The 16,650-nt window shown below is 41.6% G+C and overlaps 1 protein-coding gene across 1 annotated transcript; it reads left to right on the forward strand.

Moving 5' to 3' along the window:
- Nucleotides 1-4,799: 4,799 nt before the first annotated feature.
- On the forward strand, nt 4,800-5,411 carry LOC110697626. The gene has a single exon (XM_021875010.1). The coding sequence runs from the start codon at nt 4,800-4,802 to the stop codon at nt 5,409-5,411; it is 612 nt and encodes a 203-aa protein (XP_021730702.1).
- The last annotated feature ends 11,239 nt before the right edge of the window (nt 5,412-16,650 follow it).

Here is a 16,650-nt window from a genome sequence, read left to right on the forward strand (position 1 = left end):
CGCTCGAAGAGCGAGACTGTGAAAATGCATGGCCGTGCTCAGATGGATTTTAGAAATCATTTGCTTATTGATAGTAAAACTCGGAGATCGAGAAACACTTCTGAACCTTATAGTTCGCGAAGAAACATTAAGTGACATAGGAAATGGGCTATACACTGTATGCACACTTGTCCGGAAGGACAAGTGGGAGATTGAAAGGAATGGTGTCCATCCAACAAGTGTATTCTTCTGATAGAGGGTTAAGAATTATTACAGAGCTAATTCTTCAGTAAGGTCAAGTGATCGGAATGCCTAGGTGGAGGCCGCTTCCGATCAGTAATATCAATGTATAATTGATGTTACAACTTAATCTTAACTAAACCCTTTGGGTCAAACCCAATCGAATCACTGATCCGAGACGACGAATTAATCCTAAAGGATTTAATGAGTCAGCAAAGTTTTACGAATACAGACGTCGAATATCGAGCCTAGGGCGTCGAGATCGAGCGTCGCAAAATCACAAAGCGACAAGTATAAATGTAGTCGTAGCACCACAATGGTTTAACCATGTGGATGCTAGGCTTGTTCAAGCTAGCATGCACCTAGCTTGGTTAGGCGCAAGCCTAAGCAGGCTAGGTGTGCTAGGCGCACCATCGCCGCCTAAGCGTGCACATGGCAGACTATCGCAAAGCACCACAAGCCCGAGGCATCCCATCGCAGCTAGCAGCGTGCTAGCCTTGGTGCGCATGGCAAGCTATCGCAAGCGCCAAAAGCACCAGGCAGCCCATCGCAGCTAGCAGCGTGCTAGCCTGGGTGCCTGGGTGCGCATGGCAGGCTATCGCAGCACCCTAGCACCAAGCACAACACCATCGCAGTGCTAAGCACATGCGTGTGTGCGTGTGCACCGTCGCCCCGCAGCACGGAGCTTTGTTCTTGTGTGCGTGCCTTCGCATGGCAGCACCAAGCACAGCGAGCTAGCAAGCAACACTAGCCTTACGTGTAGGCACCATCGCAGGCCACGCACCAAGCACTGCGCACCTATGTGTGTACGTGCCTCGCACCAAGCATAGCAGTGCTAGGCACTGGCTGATGCATGTGCGAGCGTTGCGTGGTGCATGGTGCGTAGCGTGCTGCGTAGGCTGATGCGAGGGAAGGGCCAGCATGCGTGGTTCGCTAGCAGCACGCATGCTGGCTGTGCTAGCAATGGCGCGCAAGGAAAGAGTGGGGGCTAGCCTGTGCGTGGGCTGCTAGGGGCTAGTGCCAGCACTACATGCTAGCAACGCCCAGCGCCAGCACCAGCCCAGCACCAGCACGCACTAACTGGCTGGCTGGGTGATAAGTGGCATTTATGCCACTATTTAAATCCTCTAATCGCGGTATTTTTCTACGTTTGTCCCTTGTTTGTACCCTTTTTGCTCTGTTTCTCTCTTTATTATGTTTTTGTGCTTTTCCTCGTGTTTTATAGGCTTTTGGAGTTGATTTTAAAAGAATGAAGAGCTTGGAGAATTGGAGTTCATTTGAAGAGCTACAAAGGAAGTTAAGGAGCAAGCAAGCACGGTCATGCGGACAGCGCAGGTCGCGCATTCAAAATGGCGCGAGCGCGCCAAACCCAGCGCGGGCGTGCCTAACATTGGGTTCGAAAATATTGAAGGAGGTAGAATGTAGGCGCGATTTGGGCGCGGCTTAGGCGCGGGCGCCCCTAAGATAGGCGCGGGCGCGCAAGGGCCTGAACTCCAAAACTGACCTTTGTTCACTCTTTTAGCCATATCGTTTCATCTACACATCAGATTGAGGTGATTCAAATTGCGTTGGAAACTAGACTTGAAGAGCTTTGCATCGATAGGTTGCACGCCCAAGAAGCATCCTACAACAGAAGTTATGGATATTTGAATTTGAATGTCGCTGCCAGGCCGAAACCCAGATTGGCGCGGGCGTGCCATTCTACTGCGGTTCTATTTTTAGCCCGATTCTCTCCTATTTTTGGGGAATTTTTTTGGGGGTTTCTTTTGGAGGGGGCTTTCTCTCTCCTCTTTAAGGGGAAAAACCCTAGTTTCTCTCCATCATCTTCACTCTTAGATTAGCTTAGATTAGGCTTAGATTTAGTTTTAATTCTTGTTTTTATCCATTGTAATGTAGTTTGGGGTATTTTAGGGAGAGAAAGTGAAGAGCTTCAATGGTGGATTGAAGAAGATGAAGATGCGAAGTGACATTGTTTTGGATTCCATTTCAATACTTCAATGAGCATTCTAAACTCTATCTCATTTATTGTTCTTTCTTAATTTCTTGCTTGACTAGAGTAGTTGTTTAGTTTAATTGCTTCTCTTTGTTCTTCGTGCTAGGTTTTGTGTTAGTTGTTCATGATTAGTGAGTAATTCCCTTTTACTAAGGGATTGGTGATAGCACGTGGTGAATCTTGAATGTATTAGGCTAGACAAATGTTGGTTATATGTGATTAAATATACCTTGTAACCATGTTTTACTAATTACTACATTTGAATGGCCAATCATGTGTTGTAATTGGGTGGATTGAACTAAGTTATGACGATAGTGTAACTTAGGGATATCCATTAGGTGATCAATTCTATGCAAAAACCTTAACTTTCATAGCTTATGACGATAGTATGAGCATGTGTTAAGTTGGGAAAGCCTTTGACCCCGATAGGTGGTTAGATGGTATTGTTGGTATTGCCTTATATGAGATATTTGGTTTGCATGTAAACTCATTTCCATTGCCTAACTTTATTGAAGACCATTGTCATGTTTGACCCTCTCCCTTGGTGTTAGTTTAACTTAATATTAATCTCATTTTGTTTATTGTTCTATCCATCCTATCTCTTTGACCTAGCTTAATTGGTGGTGGTGTTGATAGTGTTTATGTCGTCTCCGTGGTTCGAGCCTCTACTTACCACTAAACTTGTTTAGTATAGGTGTAGGTTTATAAATATTGTTTGGTTGAGGGTAGTTAGTCTAACGACCTAATTATCATTAACCAAAATGGCGTCGTTGCCGGGGAGACGGTTTCCATTGTGTGTTTATTTTCTTGTTGAGACTAGTTCTTTTCTATTCTTTTGTTTTTCCGTATCTTGTCAGTGCTCACTTTCTGCTTAGCTTTGTATATGCACAGGAGGCTTAATTGCTCTAGGCCTTTGGTGTCCATAGACCTCGAGCTAGAGCGTACTCTAGCTCAATTGAGGAGACAAGCAAGGGAGAAAGGTGAAGACCCACTTTAAGAGGAAGTGAGAAGTTCCCCTACCCCATCTTCACCCACTTCAAGTGAGGAGAGTGAACCATCCACAGGCTCAATTACCAACCCATTTTCCAATAACCATAATCAACAAAGCATGGCCGATCAAGGAAACATGGGTGATCAAAGGTCACTAAAGCAACTTGGAGCACCCGAACCATATGCCTCTCAAAGTGGGATCTTAGCCCCCACCACTTAAGCAAACAATTTCGAGATAAAGCCTTTTTTAATTTCAATGATAGAGAAGAGGCAATTTACCGATGGGAAATTTGAGAATCCCCATGAGCATCTCAAAGAGTTTCTCAAGTATTGTGACACTATCAACATCAACGAAGTCTCCCAAGAGTACATAAGATTGAAGATGTTCCCGTTCTCACTCATGGGAGCGGCGGAACATTGGTTGAACTAGGATGTTCCCCCCGGTTCTCTCACAACTTGGAATGAGGTAACTACGGCGTTCCTAGGAAGGTTTTACAATCACAAGAAAACCGCCGAGGCTCGCTCAAAGATTCAAAGTTTCCGCCAAAGAGGTGGAGAGTCTCTTTGTGAGCCATGGGAGAGATTCAAAGAGTTACAAAGGCAATGCCCACACCATGGGATTCCTAATTAGCAAGTTCTCCAAACATTCTACGGAGGACTCTCCCCTCAAAGCAAGACTAGCCTTGATGCCGGAGCCGGAGGCCCAATCATGAACAAAAGGGAAGATGAAGTAGAGAGTATCATAGAAGATGTTGTGCGCAATTATGAGGATTGGTACGAAGGTGAGAGGGAAGCCACTTCTAGCAAAGGAACGGTACAATCCGTCAAGCAAACCAATGCCATCACAAATCTTTCCAACCAAATGGAAAAGATGGCGAAACAAATGGAGGAGTTCATGAAATCAAGTTCTCAAAATACTTCCTCCCCTTCTCCCAAGGGAGACCATGGTATGAATCCTTCTACTTCTTCTCCCCCTAATTACAATGTCATGCCTCCCGGTTGTATGTTTTGTGATATATGTAGAGGCTATGATCACAATTCTCAACAATGTATGTCCATAAGTGAAGGTCCCCCTCCCCATGAAAATGATGATAATGTTGAGGATGTTAATGCCATGAATTTTGTGCCCCGTGAGGGAAATGCTGGAATGTGGCCAAATTGGAATCAAAACCTAAACCGTGGTTGGAATCAAAACCAAGGTTGGAATAAAAATCAATGGAATCAAAATTGTGGTGGTTATGATAACCAAGGCAAAGGTTGGGGAAACTCTTCCAATTACAATGGAAGAAGTTACTCAAACCAAAGGCCCAATTGGAATCAAAACTAACATCACTATTCCAACAACCAACAACGTTTTAATTCCAATCAGGGTTCCGGGGGTAATAGACCACAAAATGCTTCCACTTTCTCACAAAATAGTAGACCCCCCGGTTTTGACCAAGTAAGGCCCCATTCTCAAATTCCCCATACTCAACCCCTCCAAAAAGAAGCCCCTCCAGATCCTATGATGACTATGCTTCAAAATTTCATTAAAAATCAAGAAAACCATAATAAGAGTCAAGAGGAAGAAAAGAAACAAATCAAGGCACACATGAAAATGCTGGAGACCCAAATCTCTCAAATTGTCCAACCAAGTTCTTCATCCTCCCCTTCTTCATATTCTTCTTTACCTAGCCAAGGTGTCAACCCCAAGTCTATGTATGCCATTACTACTAGAAGTGGGAAGATCCTAGAGAGTGATTTAAATGTTGAGAAGAGTTCCGATATGAGGATAGGACTTGAGGTTGAGGATGAGTCATCAAGAGAGAGTGAGGTTCTAGAAGGAAGTTCCGAAAAGAATGAGAGGGGTGAGAAAGAGAAAGAGAAGGAACCCGAAAAGGAGAGCACCAAAGATCAAACACCTTTACCCCTTAATCTCCAACCTAGGAATGAGAGGTTGCCTTTTCCCAAAAGATTTGCTAGGTCTAGGCTTGATGTCCAATTCGGAAAATTTTTAGATGTAGTAAAGAGCTTGCATGTTTCTATACCCTTTGTGGATGCTATGAAAGAGATTCCACACCACTCTAAATTCCTAGAAGACCTCCTGAATGGAAGGAGAGAAGTCAAAACCGTTAGCTTAACCGCAAATTGTAGTATTATTCTCTCTAGTAAGCTAACAAACAAATTTCAAGATCCTGGTAGTTTTTTCCATCCCTTGTTCTATCAATGAGGTTCATTTGGGGAAGGCTTTGTGTAATCTAGGTGCTAGTGTGAGTTTAATTCCCTTCTCAGTCTACCAAAAGCTTAATGTGGGAAGTCTCACCTACAAACATCACCCTCCAACTTGCGGATAGGTCCACAAAATTGCCTATAGGGAAAGTAGAGGACATACCCCTTAGAGTTGGTAAGTTCACTTTTTCGGTGGACTTCTATGTTCTTGAGATGGATGAAGATGAAAGAATTCCTATAATCTTGGGTAGGCCATTCCTAGCTACTTCTAAAGAAATTATTGATGTCAAAGAAGGTAAGATGACCTTGAAGGTTGACAATGACTCTATCGAATTTGATTTGAATAAGGTAATGAGAAAACCTTCCTCTACTAATGAATGCTTTAGAATAGATACAATTGAAAACTTGATGAATGAGTTTAGATACCCTCATATGCATGCTTCTAATGATCTACTTGAGAATGTTTTGTTGAATGAGAATGAGGTAGGTGATCAAAAGGAGATGCAATTATATGAGGAAATGCTTGATGAGAAAGAGGAGACAACCCCCGACCAAGAGATTCTCCAAACATATGAAGTCTTCCAAGTAGAAGAGGAGGAAATCTCCAATGGTAAGGGAGCTCCGAAGGTAGAATTGAAACCTCTACCATCGGGCTTGAGGTATGTCTTTTTGGATGCTAATGATACTTTTCCGGTCATCGTCAATGCTAACCTCACGGAAGAGCAAACCTCCTCATTGCTTAATGTTTTGAAAAAGCATAGGAAGGCTTTGGGTTATACTCTTGATGATCTCAAGGGTATAAGCCCCTCCCTATGCATGCATAAAATCGATTTAGAGGAGGGTGCTAGGCCGTGTAGGCAACAGCAAAGGAAACTTAATCTTCCCATGGAAGAGGTCGTGAGGAAGGAAGTTTCCAAGCTACTTGAAGCAGGGATCATCTATCCAATCGCTCATAGTGATTGGGTGTCCCCGGTTCAAGTAGTGCCAAAAAAGGGAGGTATGACGGTAATGGTCAATGATAAGCAACAATTGGTCCCAACTCAGCTTGTTACGGGTTGGCGTATGTGTATAGATTACCGCCATTTGAATGCCAATACTTCCAAAGACCATTTTCCAATATCGTTTATCGACCAAATGCTTGAGAGACTTACAAAGCATGCCTTTTATTGCTTTCTTGATGGTTATTCGGGATTCTTCCAAATCCCAATTGACCAAAAAGATTAAGAAAAGACCACTTTCACTTGTCCCTATGGTACTTTTGCTTACCGTAGGATGCCTTTTTGTCTTTGTAATGCCTTGGCTACCTTCCAAAGATGCATGATGTCAATTTTTAGTGAAATGATTGAGGAAGAAATGGAAAATTTTATGGATGACTTTTCCGTTGGTGGAGGCACATATGAGAAGTGCCTAATGAATTTATCTCGTTGTTTAGATAGGTGTGAGAGTGCCAACTTGGTGCTCAATTGGGAGAAATGCCACTTTATGGTGGAAAATGGCATTGTTCTTGGCCATAAAATCTCCCAAGCGGGCATCGAAGTTGATGGTGCGAAGGTTGATGTGATTGAGAAGCTTCCTCCTCCCACAAATGTGAGAGAAGTGAGGTCTTTCCTTGGTCATGCCGGCTTTTACCGCCGCTTTATCAAAGATTTCTCTTTGATTTCTAAGCCTCTCACATCTCTCTTGCAACAGGATAAAGAATTTGTATTTGATGAAGCTTTTCATGAGTCATTTTGTAGGTTGAAAAAGGCTCTTTGTACCGCCCCATAGTCCAAGGACCGGATTGGTCTTTACCATTCGAGCTAATGTGTGATGCAAGCGACGAAGCCATTGGATCGGTGCTAGGACAAAGAAAGGATGGGAAACTTCACGTTATATACTATTTGTCCAAGACTCTCAATGATGCTTAACGAAATTATACAACTACAGAAAAAGAGTTTTTGGTAGTTATTCACTCATTTAAGAAGTTTAGAACCTACCTCATTGGTTCTAGGACAATCGTGTATACCGATCACTTGGCTCTCAAATATTTGATAAGCAAGAAGGAGGTCAAATCAAGGTTGTTGAGATGGATCTTGGTCCTTCAAGACTTTGATTACGAAATGAAAGATAAGAAGGGAGCCGAGAACGTGGTGGCGGACCACCTTTCTAGGTTGGGAGGTGCAAGAATACATGAAGACGGTTTGCCAATTGAAGATGCCCTAATGGATGATGTCTTATACACTCTTGGGCAAAATCGGAGCCTTGGTATGCAGATATTGTGAACTACTTGGCTTGTAGTGCCATACCTCCGGATTTCACTCCTTAACAACATCGAAGGCTCAAGCATGAAGCAAAGAAGTATATATGGGATGACCCCATGTTGTTAAAGAGAGGGGTGGATGGACTTTTGAGATGATGTGTTCCTAATGAAGAGTTCCAAGATGTGCTCTCAATGTGCCACTCATCCCCTTGTGGTGGGCATATGAGTGCTCAAAAGACCGCTTCCAAGGTTTTACAATGCATGCTCTTTTGGCCCTCTCTATTCAAAGATGCTTGGCAATTTGTTAAGACTTGTGATATGTGCCAAAGGACGGGGAACATATCAAGGCGTGATGAGATGCCCCAAAATCTGATTCTTGAACTAGAAATTTTTGATGTTTGGGCAATTGACTTCATGGGCCCTTTCATCTCATCTCAAGGAAACCGACACATTCTAGTTGCTGTTGATTATGTCTCCAAGTGGGCGGAAGCCGTGGCATCTCCCACCAACGACTCAAAGGTGGTCATCAATTTGTTCAAGAAAGTCATCTTCCCAAGATTTGGTGTTCCTAAGGCAATCATAAGTGATGGAGGCTCACACTTCAAGCACCATACATTCAACAAGCTTCTTTCAAAGTATGGTGTATCGCACAAGCGAGGCCTTGCTTACCACCCCCAAACAAGTAGTCAAGCGGAGGTCACAAATAGGGAGTTGAAAGTCATCTTGGAGAAGACCGTTGCTAGAACAAGGAAGGATTGGTCTAGTAAGCTCATTGATTCATTGTGGGCATATAGGACCGCCTTCAAGACTCCTATAGGGACTACCCCCTATAAGCTTGTTTATGGGAAGAATTGCCATTTACCCGTAAAGATGGAGCACCGAACGCATTGGGAAATCAAGCAAATCAACTTTGATCTCCACAGTGCGGGTTAGCAAAGGCTTCTAGAGCTTCATGAGTTGGAAGAGTTGAGAATGAACGCATATGACAGTGCAAGCCTCTACAAAGCAAGAACCAAGACATGACACGACGCTCAAATTTCCAAGAAGGAATTTGTGGAAGGACAGAAGGTCCTACTCTACAATTCAAGACTCAAGCTCTTCCCCGGGAAATTGAGGTCTAGATGGAGCGGTCCATTTCAAGTATCCAAAGCCTTTCCTTATGGCTCGGTTGAGATATTCAATGAAAATTACCCTCCATTCAAAGTGAATGGGCACCGTCTCAAGCCATACTATGAGGGTCAACTAATTGAAAATCCAGAAAATTTATCTCTTCATTCCGTGTGAAGTACGTCAAGCTAGTGACGTTAAAGAAGCGCTTACGGGAGGCAACCCGGTTTCTAACGTGTTTGATTTTATTTTCTTTCAAATCGCTTGAACTAATCCATCTAACACTTTTCCCAATCAATTTTGATGTAGGTGTGATTGCGTGTGTCCACGAGGAAAGAGAGACAAGAGTAAAGCAAAAATGAGGAATTTTGAGAAATTGTGCTCGAATGAATACTAAAGAGACAGAACCTCAGCGCGATTTTGTCGCGGCTGAAGCGCGATCCGCAAGAGCAGTAAGGCGCGGGCGCGTCTAGTTTCGTCGCAGGCGCGTATATGAATGTAAATTGCACCCATTCCAGAAAGTAGGAGCGATTTAGGAGCGGCTCGCGTCTTAAAGTGGGCGCGGTCAGACCTGTTTTAGAAGCGGGCGCGCCAGCTCTTTGGTCTTAATACTCACCCAATTCCAGAGAATAGGAGCGATTTTGTGCGATTTGTGAGCGGCTCGCGATACCAAAGTGGCGCGTGCGCGCCTATTCAGAGCGTGGGCGCGATAATAGCTTGGTCTGATTTCCAGGGAGTTGGAGCGATTTTATCGCGATTTAGGAGCGGGCCGCGTTTTCACTGAGGCGCGGGCGCGCCTACATCAGGCGCGGGCGCGCCTTTCTTGGTATCAAAAAAAAAAAAATACGGTTTCGTCTTTTGTTTTCGCAATTTCCCTTAAACCCTCATAAACATAACTCAAACCCCCTCATTGCCTTTCTCTCCCTTCGCGGCCGCTCCTCACCACCATACTCAGGATCATCTTCTTCCATCCTCTTAAATCAATCATTCTTATAAATCAATCATCCTCAAGCTTCAATCATTCATCTTCTCCGTTTGTTCATCATCAAAGAAAGAAATTAGTCATCCTCAACACCAACCGCAACGAACTCCTTACTACTCAAAACCCTCACCAAATCGACACAAAAACAGCAATTTTTCGCATAAGGGTAAAGGTATTCAATTTCCTTCGTTAAGTATTCTCTTTTGATTGATTTTTAAGCAAGGATTTTGATTATCTTAGGTTATTAGCGAAATTTGGTTGATTATTGTTGAAATTACTGCTAGATTCTGTTGAAATTGTTGTTGTTGGTTATTACCTTGAGTATATCTCTCTACCTTGCTTTTGTACGCTTATTTTGATGAGTAGGAGATATACTCTTGGTAGGGAGTGACTTGGCTGGGATTCTTACTTGCTCGCCTACCGCTCTTTCATTGTTTTCCTTGTACCTTCATGCTACTGATTCTGCTGAGTTGCATGACTGTTTTCTTTGGTTGATTTTGCCCCTGTTCAATAATATTGTTGATGAGTTTTTGATGTGGGTTTGATGATGATGCTGTTTTGGGGACGCTTCTCTCGGTTTGATGGATACCGGTGAGTCCGCCCCCCGTTTTTCCTGTCAATGATGATGATTACTGGTATTCGCCGACATGGCGATTGACCAGTGCAGGTATGTATATATGGTTCGATGATTTTTGAGGTAATGTTGATTTTGGAGGAGATCTAGAAATTTTGTCAAGGGTAGATTAGCTTATAATGAGGCAAAAATAAAAGTCTAAAAAAAAAAAAAGTTGAATGAAAGTTGCATTTTATCTCTTTATTTTATTTTCCATTTTTCACTTTTCAACCTTCATTCAGACTAACCCTTTTGTGTATATAGTTTGTTTTCTCTTCATTTGGATACTCACCCATTTTAGGATGCATGCTTTCACTTCGGATATGCTTACTTGGGCGTCATTTCGGTGAGATCTTTCTTTTTCTTTTTTTTCTTTCCTCCACTCTATTTTTCGTTGGTGTGCTCTAGGATAGTTGTAGTTTAATGGAAGTTGAATGGTTCGAGGATGTTTTCTATTAACACCTAGTGTGTTTGGGGCCGTTGATGTTGATATCTAGCGACCACTTGTTTGTCGATTGGGATATATTTGTTTATGCTTACTTCCTCTTCTATTTCTGCTTTCTTGGATTTGCAAAAAAAAAAATAAAAAAAATAAAAAATAAATAAAAAAACTAAAAACTTAATAGACTTGCGTTCTTGAATGTCTTTATTCCTAAGGATTAAGAGTTTCTACGTTCTTGGATTGCCATTGGTTGACTCTAAGATATGTCTATGCTAAGGTAGTTGTGCTAGAACTCCTAAGGCCCACCGAACCCAAATTCACTTGTTTGTGGTAAGAAGGTGTTGCCCTCATTGGGGGATTTGAAGCCCTAAAGGTAGTTTTTGTAACCCGATGTGAGTTTTATTGTTCAAGCCTCCAACACTTATTGTATGAGCGGCATAGGATCCTTACCAAGGCATGCTTAGATCGAGAACTTGTTGTCTAGCTACCCGAGATCGCGACCGAACTATATCTAGGGAGGACAAAGGCATTTTCTTCGGTGACTATTTTGCTTTTCTAGGTTTAGCTTTTCTTTTGTTGCTTCCTTGTAATTTCATTTGCATATCCCCCTTGCTAGCCATGTTGAGCCTACACCTCCTTGTTTGTAGCATATTACAAACCATATGGCCCTTCTATTTCATTTTTCCTCCGTAGAATTGTGAAGTTTGAACCAAGAAAGTTTGTTGTGATTTTGGTTTGATAAGTTGGAAGATGATGGTTTGGTATGGAAAGTAAGGTTGTTTTCGATATTTTTGGTGTTTAATAAAAGAAAATGTGAATTCAAGAAAAAGCCGTCCATAGTTATAAAAGGCACGAACAAATTAATAAAAGTTGACAAAAGCATGAGCTCCAAAAAAAAAATTTAAAAAAAAATTAAAAAAAAAATATATATTTTTTTTTTTTGCCAATTTGCAAACAGATTTTGATGTAGTGTCCTCCCTAGTTTGCGCATTGAGGAAAATGCTCAATTCAAGCTTGGGGGAGAGATTCTACGCATTTCATTTATAGTTTTGTGAGATTGTGTTGAAAACGCTTGGGGGAGATGTATTTTTGTTTGGAAATTGGTGATATTCTACGTTGTTTTTCGAGAATTAGCGCCATTCTTTGCTTCACAATTAGGATTTACCAACAAATTTTCATAATTTTCCTCACCTTTACCTCCTAGCCTACATTACAACCCCTTTTAAAGTCCTTTTGACTTGGATTGGTTGAGTCACTAGTCGGTGGAAGGAGCTAGATTTCAAGCATATGGAGAGAGCATGACTTGATAAGATGTCGGGTCACCCTTGTTTCATTTGTTCCGGCTCCTTCGTGGAGTCATGAGATGCTACCTTGAAGGGTGGATTTGAATCCAGATGAGGGAACGCGGTAAGAATGTATGGAATGCGGGTGGAGTAGAGCATGTTAGAGTTCTCTATGCTTAGCATAACTTATCTTTCAATCAACCATTGGCATCCAAAAACGTGCTTACTCTTAGTGCTTAGAAAGATTGTCATCCATCTATGCTTGTTTGTAGTTGATTTTCTTCTTTATTTGTTCTGTGTTTGTAGTTGATTTTCTTCTTTATTTGCTCCTTTGTTTGGGTTTGTTTGGAGCATGTTGCCAAGAGTTGTGGGTTAAACTCTTTGGAAACCCCCACGAGAGCATACTCGTCCTCATTGGCGACTTTGAGGTGTAAATGGCTTGTTGTTTATGCTAAAAACAACCGTGATTCCTACGAAAGTGAGTAAGTGTAAATTCATTTCCCCCCTTTTTTCTATTTTGCTTGTGTTTGGATAATCGTTTCTCAATCTTCTTTGCCTTTAGCTTTGCTCGAGGACGAGCAAAGGTTTAGCTTGGGGGAATTTGATGAGTGACATTTATGTCGCTCTTAGGATAGTCTTTTCTAGTAGTTTTAGTAATAATTCCGTCCATTTTAGTATGTTTTTGCTATGATCCACCTAGTTCGAGTATTCTACCTTTGTGGCGCGTAATGTGTATTCATGTGGTTTAGGTAGTCTATACTCCCCTCCTCTTTCGTTGTATTACGCCTTGCCTTCCTGTTCCATGATTGCAGGTGTATGCCGTTGATTCGGAGATGGAAGGAACAAGGGTAAAACGGGAAGAAATCCAGACCAGACAAATGGCGCGGGCGCGCCACCAGAGGAGCGGGCGCGCCACCTATACGCGCGGGCGCGCAACCCTTGAGCGCGGGCGCGTTGATGAGCTGGACCAACCATTAAATACCCACTTTGGAGCGGGCGCGCATTTTGAGGAGCGGCCGCGCCATCATTTAACGCGTGGGCGCACCATTGTTGGGCGCGGGCGCGCTTGTCTGCTGCTGATTCAAATCCCGATTTCAGCGCAAGTTAAAAGAGGGAGGCAAAACGGCTAACGAGGGGGACAACATTCTATCATAGGGATATTATTTTGCATAGAAACCTTGGAGGAGAGCTTTTAAGGAATTTTTCTAGGTTTTTGTTTAGCTACTTTTGTATTGAACAATCTTGATAGTTTTTAGTGTAATTTTCATTGTCTATCAACATTAGTTTTACTCTTAGTTTTTGAAGAAGTAATTTTGCAACATTAATGTATGGTCAAGCTTGGAGATTGAATGATGTATGGCTCTTTATTTGGATTTCAATGAAGGTTTTGGTATATTTCTCTATTTTCTCTGGTTTTTATGATTAAAGATTCTACCTTTGTTAGTTTAGTTGATAAAAACTTTGTCTTTCTTACTATTTCATTGGTTATAATGTTGCTTAGTATGATTGTAGTTGTAGTTATTACTAGTGAGTAGTTTCTTGTTGCTAGGGGTTTGGTGAAGATATGCTTTGAGTTTGATGTATGCTAGAGTAGGTTAATTTGGAATATTTGTGATTAAATCTTCCTTGTGCTTATACTTATTAGCCACTCCATGTTTATGGCCATATGCATGTTGTGGTTGAATGACGTGAACTAAATCGTGACGATAGTGCGACTTAGGAATAATCATTAGGTGATTGATTATTGCATGTTCTTAGCTTGTATGCCTTACGACGATAGTGTGAGTGTATGCTAGCTAGGAAAGCTCTTAATCCCGATAGGTGATTAGAGAGTATTCTTGATATTGCCTTGTATGAGTTACTTGGGTTACATGTAAACCTATTTTCCGATGCCTAACTTCGTTGAATTCATAGCATGTTTGATCCATCCCCCTAGTGCTTGTTTTAATTGTTATTCTATCCCCGTTAGTCATTACTTTAGCCACCATACATCTTGATCGAATTAGATTAACATTAGGAGATAAATAATGGTGCTTAATCGTTTCCCTGTGTTCGACCCTTAACTTGCCTCTATACTCTTTTAGTTTCATGTTTAGGACTACAAATATCATTTTATAGAGGTGTCTTAGTAGCAACCTAAAATACCGCCTGTCACTAGGTGCTGGGCAGCAAGGCGGTGCTAGCTGGCAGCCCTAGTAGATACGCTAGCTGGTAGCCAGCTAGCCTCCTTTGACCCGGTTTTGTGCAAGGTTGTGGGGACCAAATCAAGACCTTGGGCAGCAAGGCATATGGTCTCCCACCTAACCTTGGCCACCACTCTCTTGCATGAGAACATGCCACCTGTCGTAGTATGATTAACTTGATTATTTATTTAATTTGGAAATTAAATAAATGATTGATTTTCAACACTCCCACATTGGTGGAGGATGAAAAACCAAGGGTTCAGTTCCCTATAAATACCATGCTTGGGTATTGGGAAAAGAATAACCTTGAGTGGAATCAAAAAGGCAACTCTAAGTAAGAGTAAACCTTTGATTCCTAAAACTCATAGTTATTTTGTCCGGGTTTTGACTAACCTTCAAGACTTAGAACGCTCGGGTCGGGTTGAGGGTACGATCCGTCGGAGATCTCGTGTTATTGGGATTTTGAAGTAAGAGCTCTTTGGGAGCGAAGCACGCGACAAAGGTATAATTCTTGTTCTTAATCTTGTTTGATTAAGTTTAATATGCTTGTTAATTGTTTTAATTAAGGGGCGGGTCTTGGTGGGTTTCCTTCTGCATAGTGTCGAGTCACTACGTAACCTTACATTGATGTCCTTTTGCACTTTAATCCCGATGCCAGCCTTCTTTCCCTTACCCCTCAGCTCTTTCCCGAGTACTGTGAGGAGGGTGTGCCCATCGTAGGGGATCCTACTCCTCTATGCCCATGGCCCTTTAAAAGCCTAAGACTTTACACTTTTGAAGGTGTGTTAGGATTTGAATTGCTAACTATTTGGGGGACCTTGAATTAGAGTTGATTCTATCATTACGCTCTTTTGTAAGAATCTAATAAGGAGTTACCAATGAGTTTTAGGAAAACTCATAAACCTCGTTTATGCCTTTCTCCTAAGTAGGATTCAAGGGGTATTTAGCATGAATCAAAAGTTTACCCATGCCTAAAGACTACTTATACCAGAAATGAGTTTGGGAGCAAGGGTACTAAAATAACAAACGTTCCTTTTTAAGGAGGAATCGTTATCCTAGCCCAAGTGCGGCCTCTACTAGCTCTTCCTTTTTAACAATTTCATCACCAAACAATATATGCAACGTGATACCTAAAACTAAGTTAGTTGATTTTATTTACACATATTAATCACATAAGGATTACATTGCAACGAATGTCGTTATTCTTATTTAATTGAGGAGAACAAAATAAACAAGATTCGCCTTGGATTAGATGATAAAACAACAATTAATTATTCAAATTCTAGTCTTGATTAAAGGAAGAATACTATGTAAAATTAATTAATTAAAATTTATTTAAAGTGATCAAATAACACTAATTAATTAGTTAAAAGTTATTTAAACCAGAAAAAGAAAGGTGATTTATCTAAGTGCTCAAGAATTAACCATTTTTCTTTGCTAGATCTTCGTTTAGAACAATTATGGACTCCTTCTAATTTGGGAACCTCCACCATAAGAACAAATAATTAAAAGGGTGAGTGTTTAGGAAAAGGGGAATGATTAGTGCATAAGATCATAATGTTTCTGCTGACTTTTCGGTTATTTTTCTATGTTTTCAAAGCTCGTATTGAACCTCTGCCACACCAGGTGGTGCGCGCAACAAGATGGGTCGCGCGCGGCTGCTCTGCGCAAGTGATTTAGTAGCACTGCCCAGGGCAGCGCAACTTAACGTCTTACGCGTGGCTTTATGGTAAGATTTAATTCACTATATTTATGAAATGTCGAATCTTCCGCAAGCGCATCTCTGAAGGTTACGCTGGATGTCACGCGCAACCTTGTATTGTGTGCCAGGCCAGCACGACTCCCTGTGTTGCGCACGGTTTTTCCTTCGGCAACCCTAGATTTTAACCTAGGCACTTCTAAATTCGTTAAAATTAGGTTTAATCATGGGATTAGGCCTAATTGTTGATCGGGCTTACTATTACCAAGCTTTGGTTCATTTTGTTTTGGGTCAAGCTAGTTGTTTTATGTGTTAAAGCCTTAATCAGTGATCCATAAGCATTCCTCACTTCAATCTAGCAGAGAGATGGAATTATTCATCGTTATAGCACTTTAAGTCATGATAGGGGACCAAAAGTAGATGTCTATGGTTAGCCCCCACTTTGATCCAGTATAGAATAGACGATGATCAAAGTAGCCAAGGAAATAAATCCGAGACTTATTCTGCGAAGTTCCTTAAGAATGAGGAATCTTTTAGAAATGTTGAGAGTGTCGAAACTATTCTCGATTCGCTAAGTGTTCAAGACAAGTAGCTGCTAAGACCAGAAAAGGTATTTTCCGGATATAGTGTGCTAAAGAATCTAGATTGATCCTTTGTCGGTATAGAACGCTATTACAAGTAAAGGTTGTCCT

The sequence above is a fragment of the Chenopodium quinoa genome, unplaced genomic scaffold, assembly GCF_001683475.1.
Source record: "Chenopodium quinoa cultivar QQ74 unplaced genomic scaffold, ASM168347v1, whole genome shotgun sequence".
Lineage (NCBI taxonomy): Eukaryota > Viridiplantae > Streptophyta > Magnoliopsida > Caryophyllales > Amaranthaceae > Chenopodium > Chenopodium quinoa.

Bases quoted from the DNA above. Each gene is read 5' to 3' on its own strand.
- LOC110697626 (XM_021875010.1), top strand. From the start codon at position 4,800: ATGCTGGAGACCCAAATCTCTCAAATTGTCCAACCAAGTTCTTCATCC.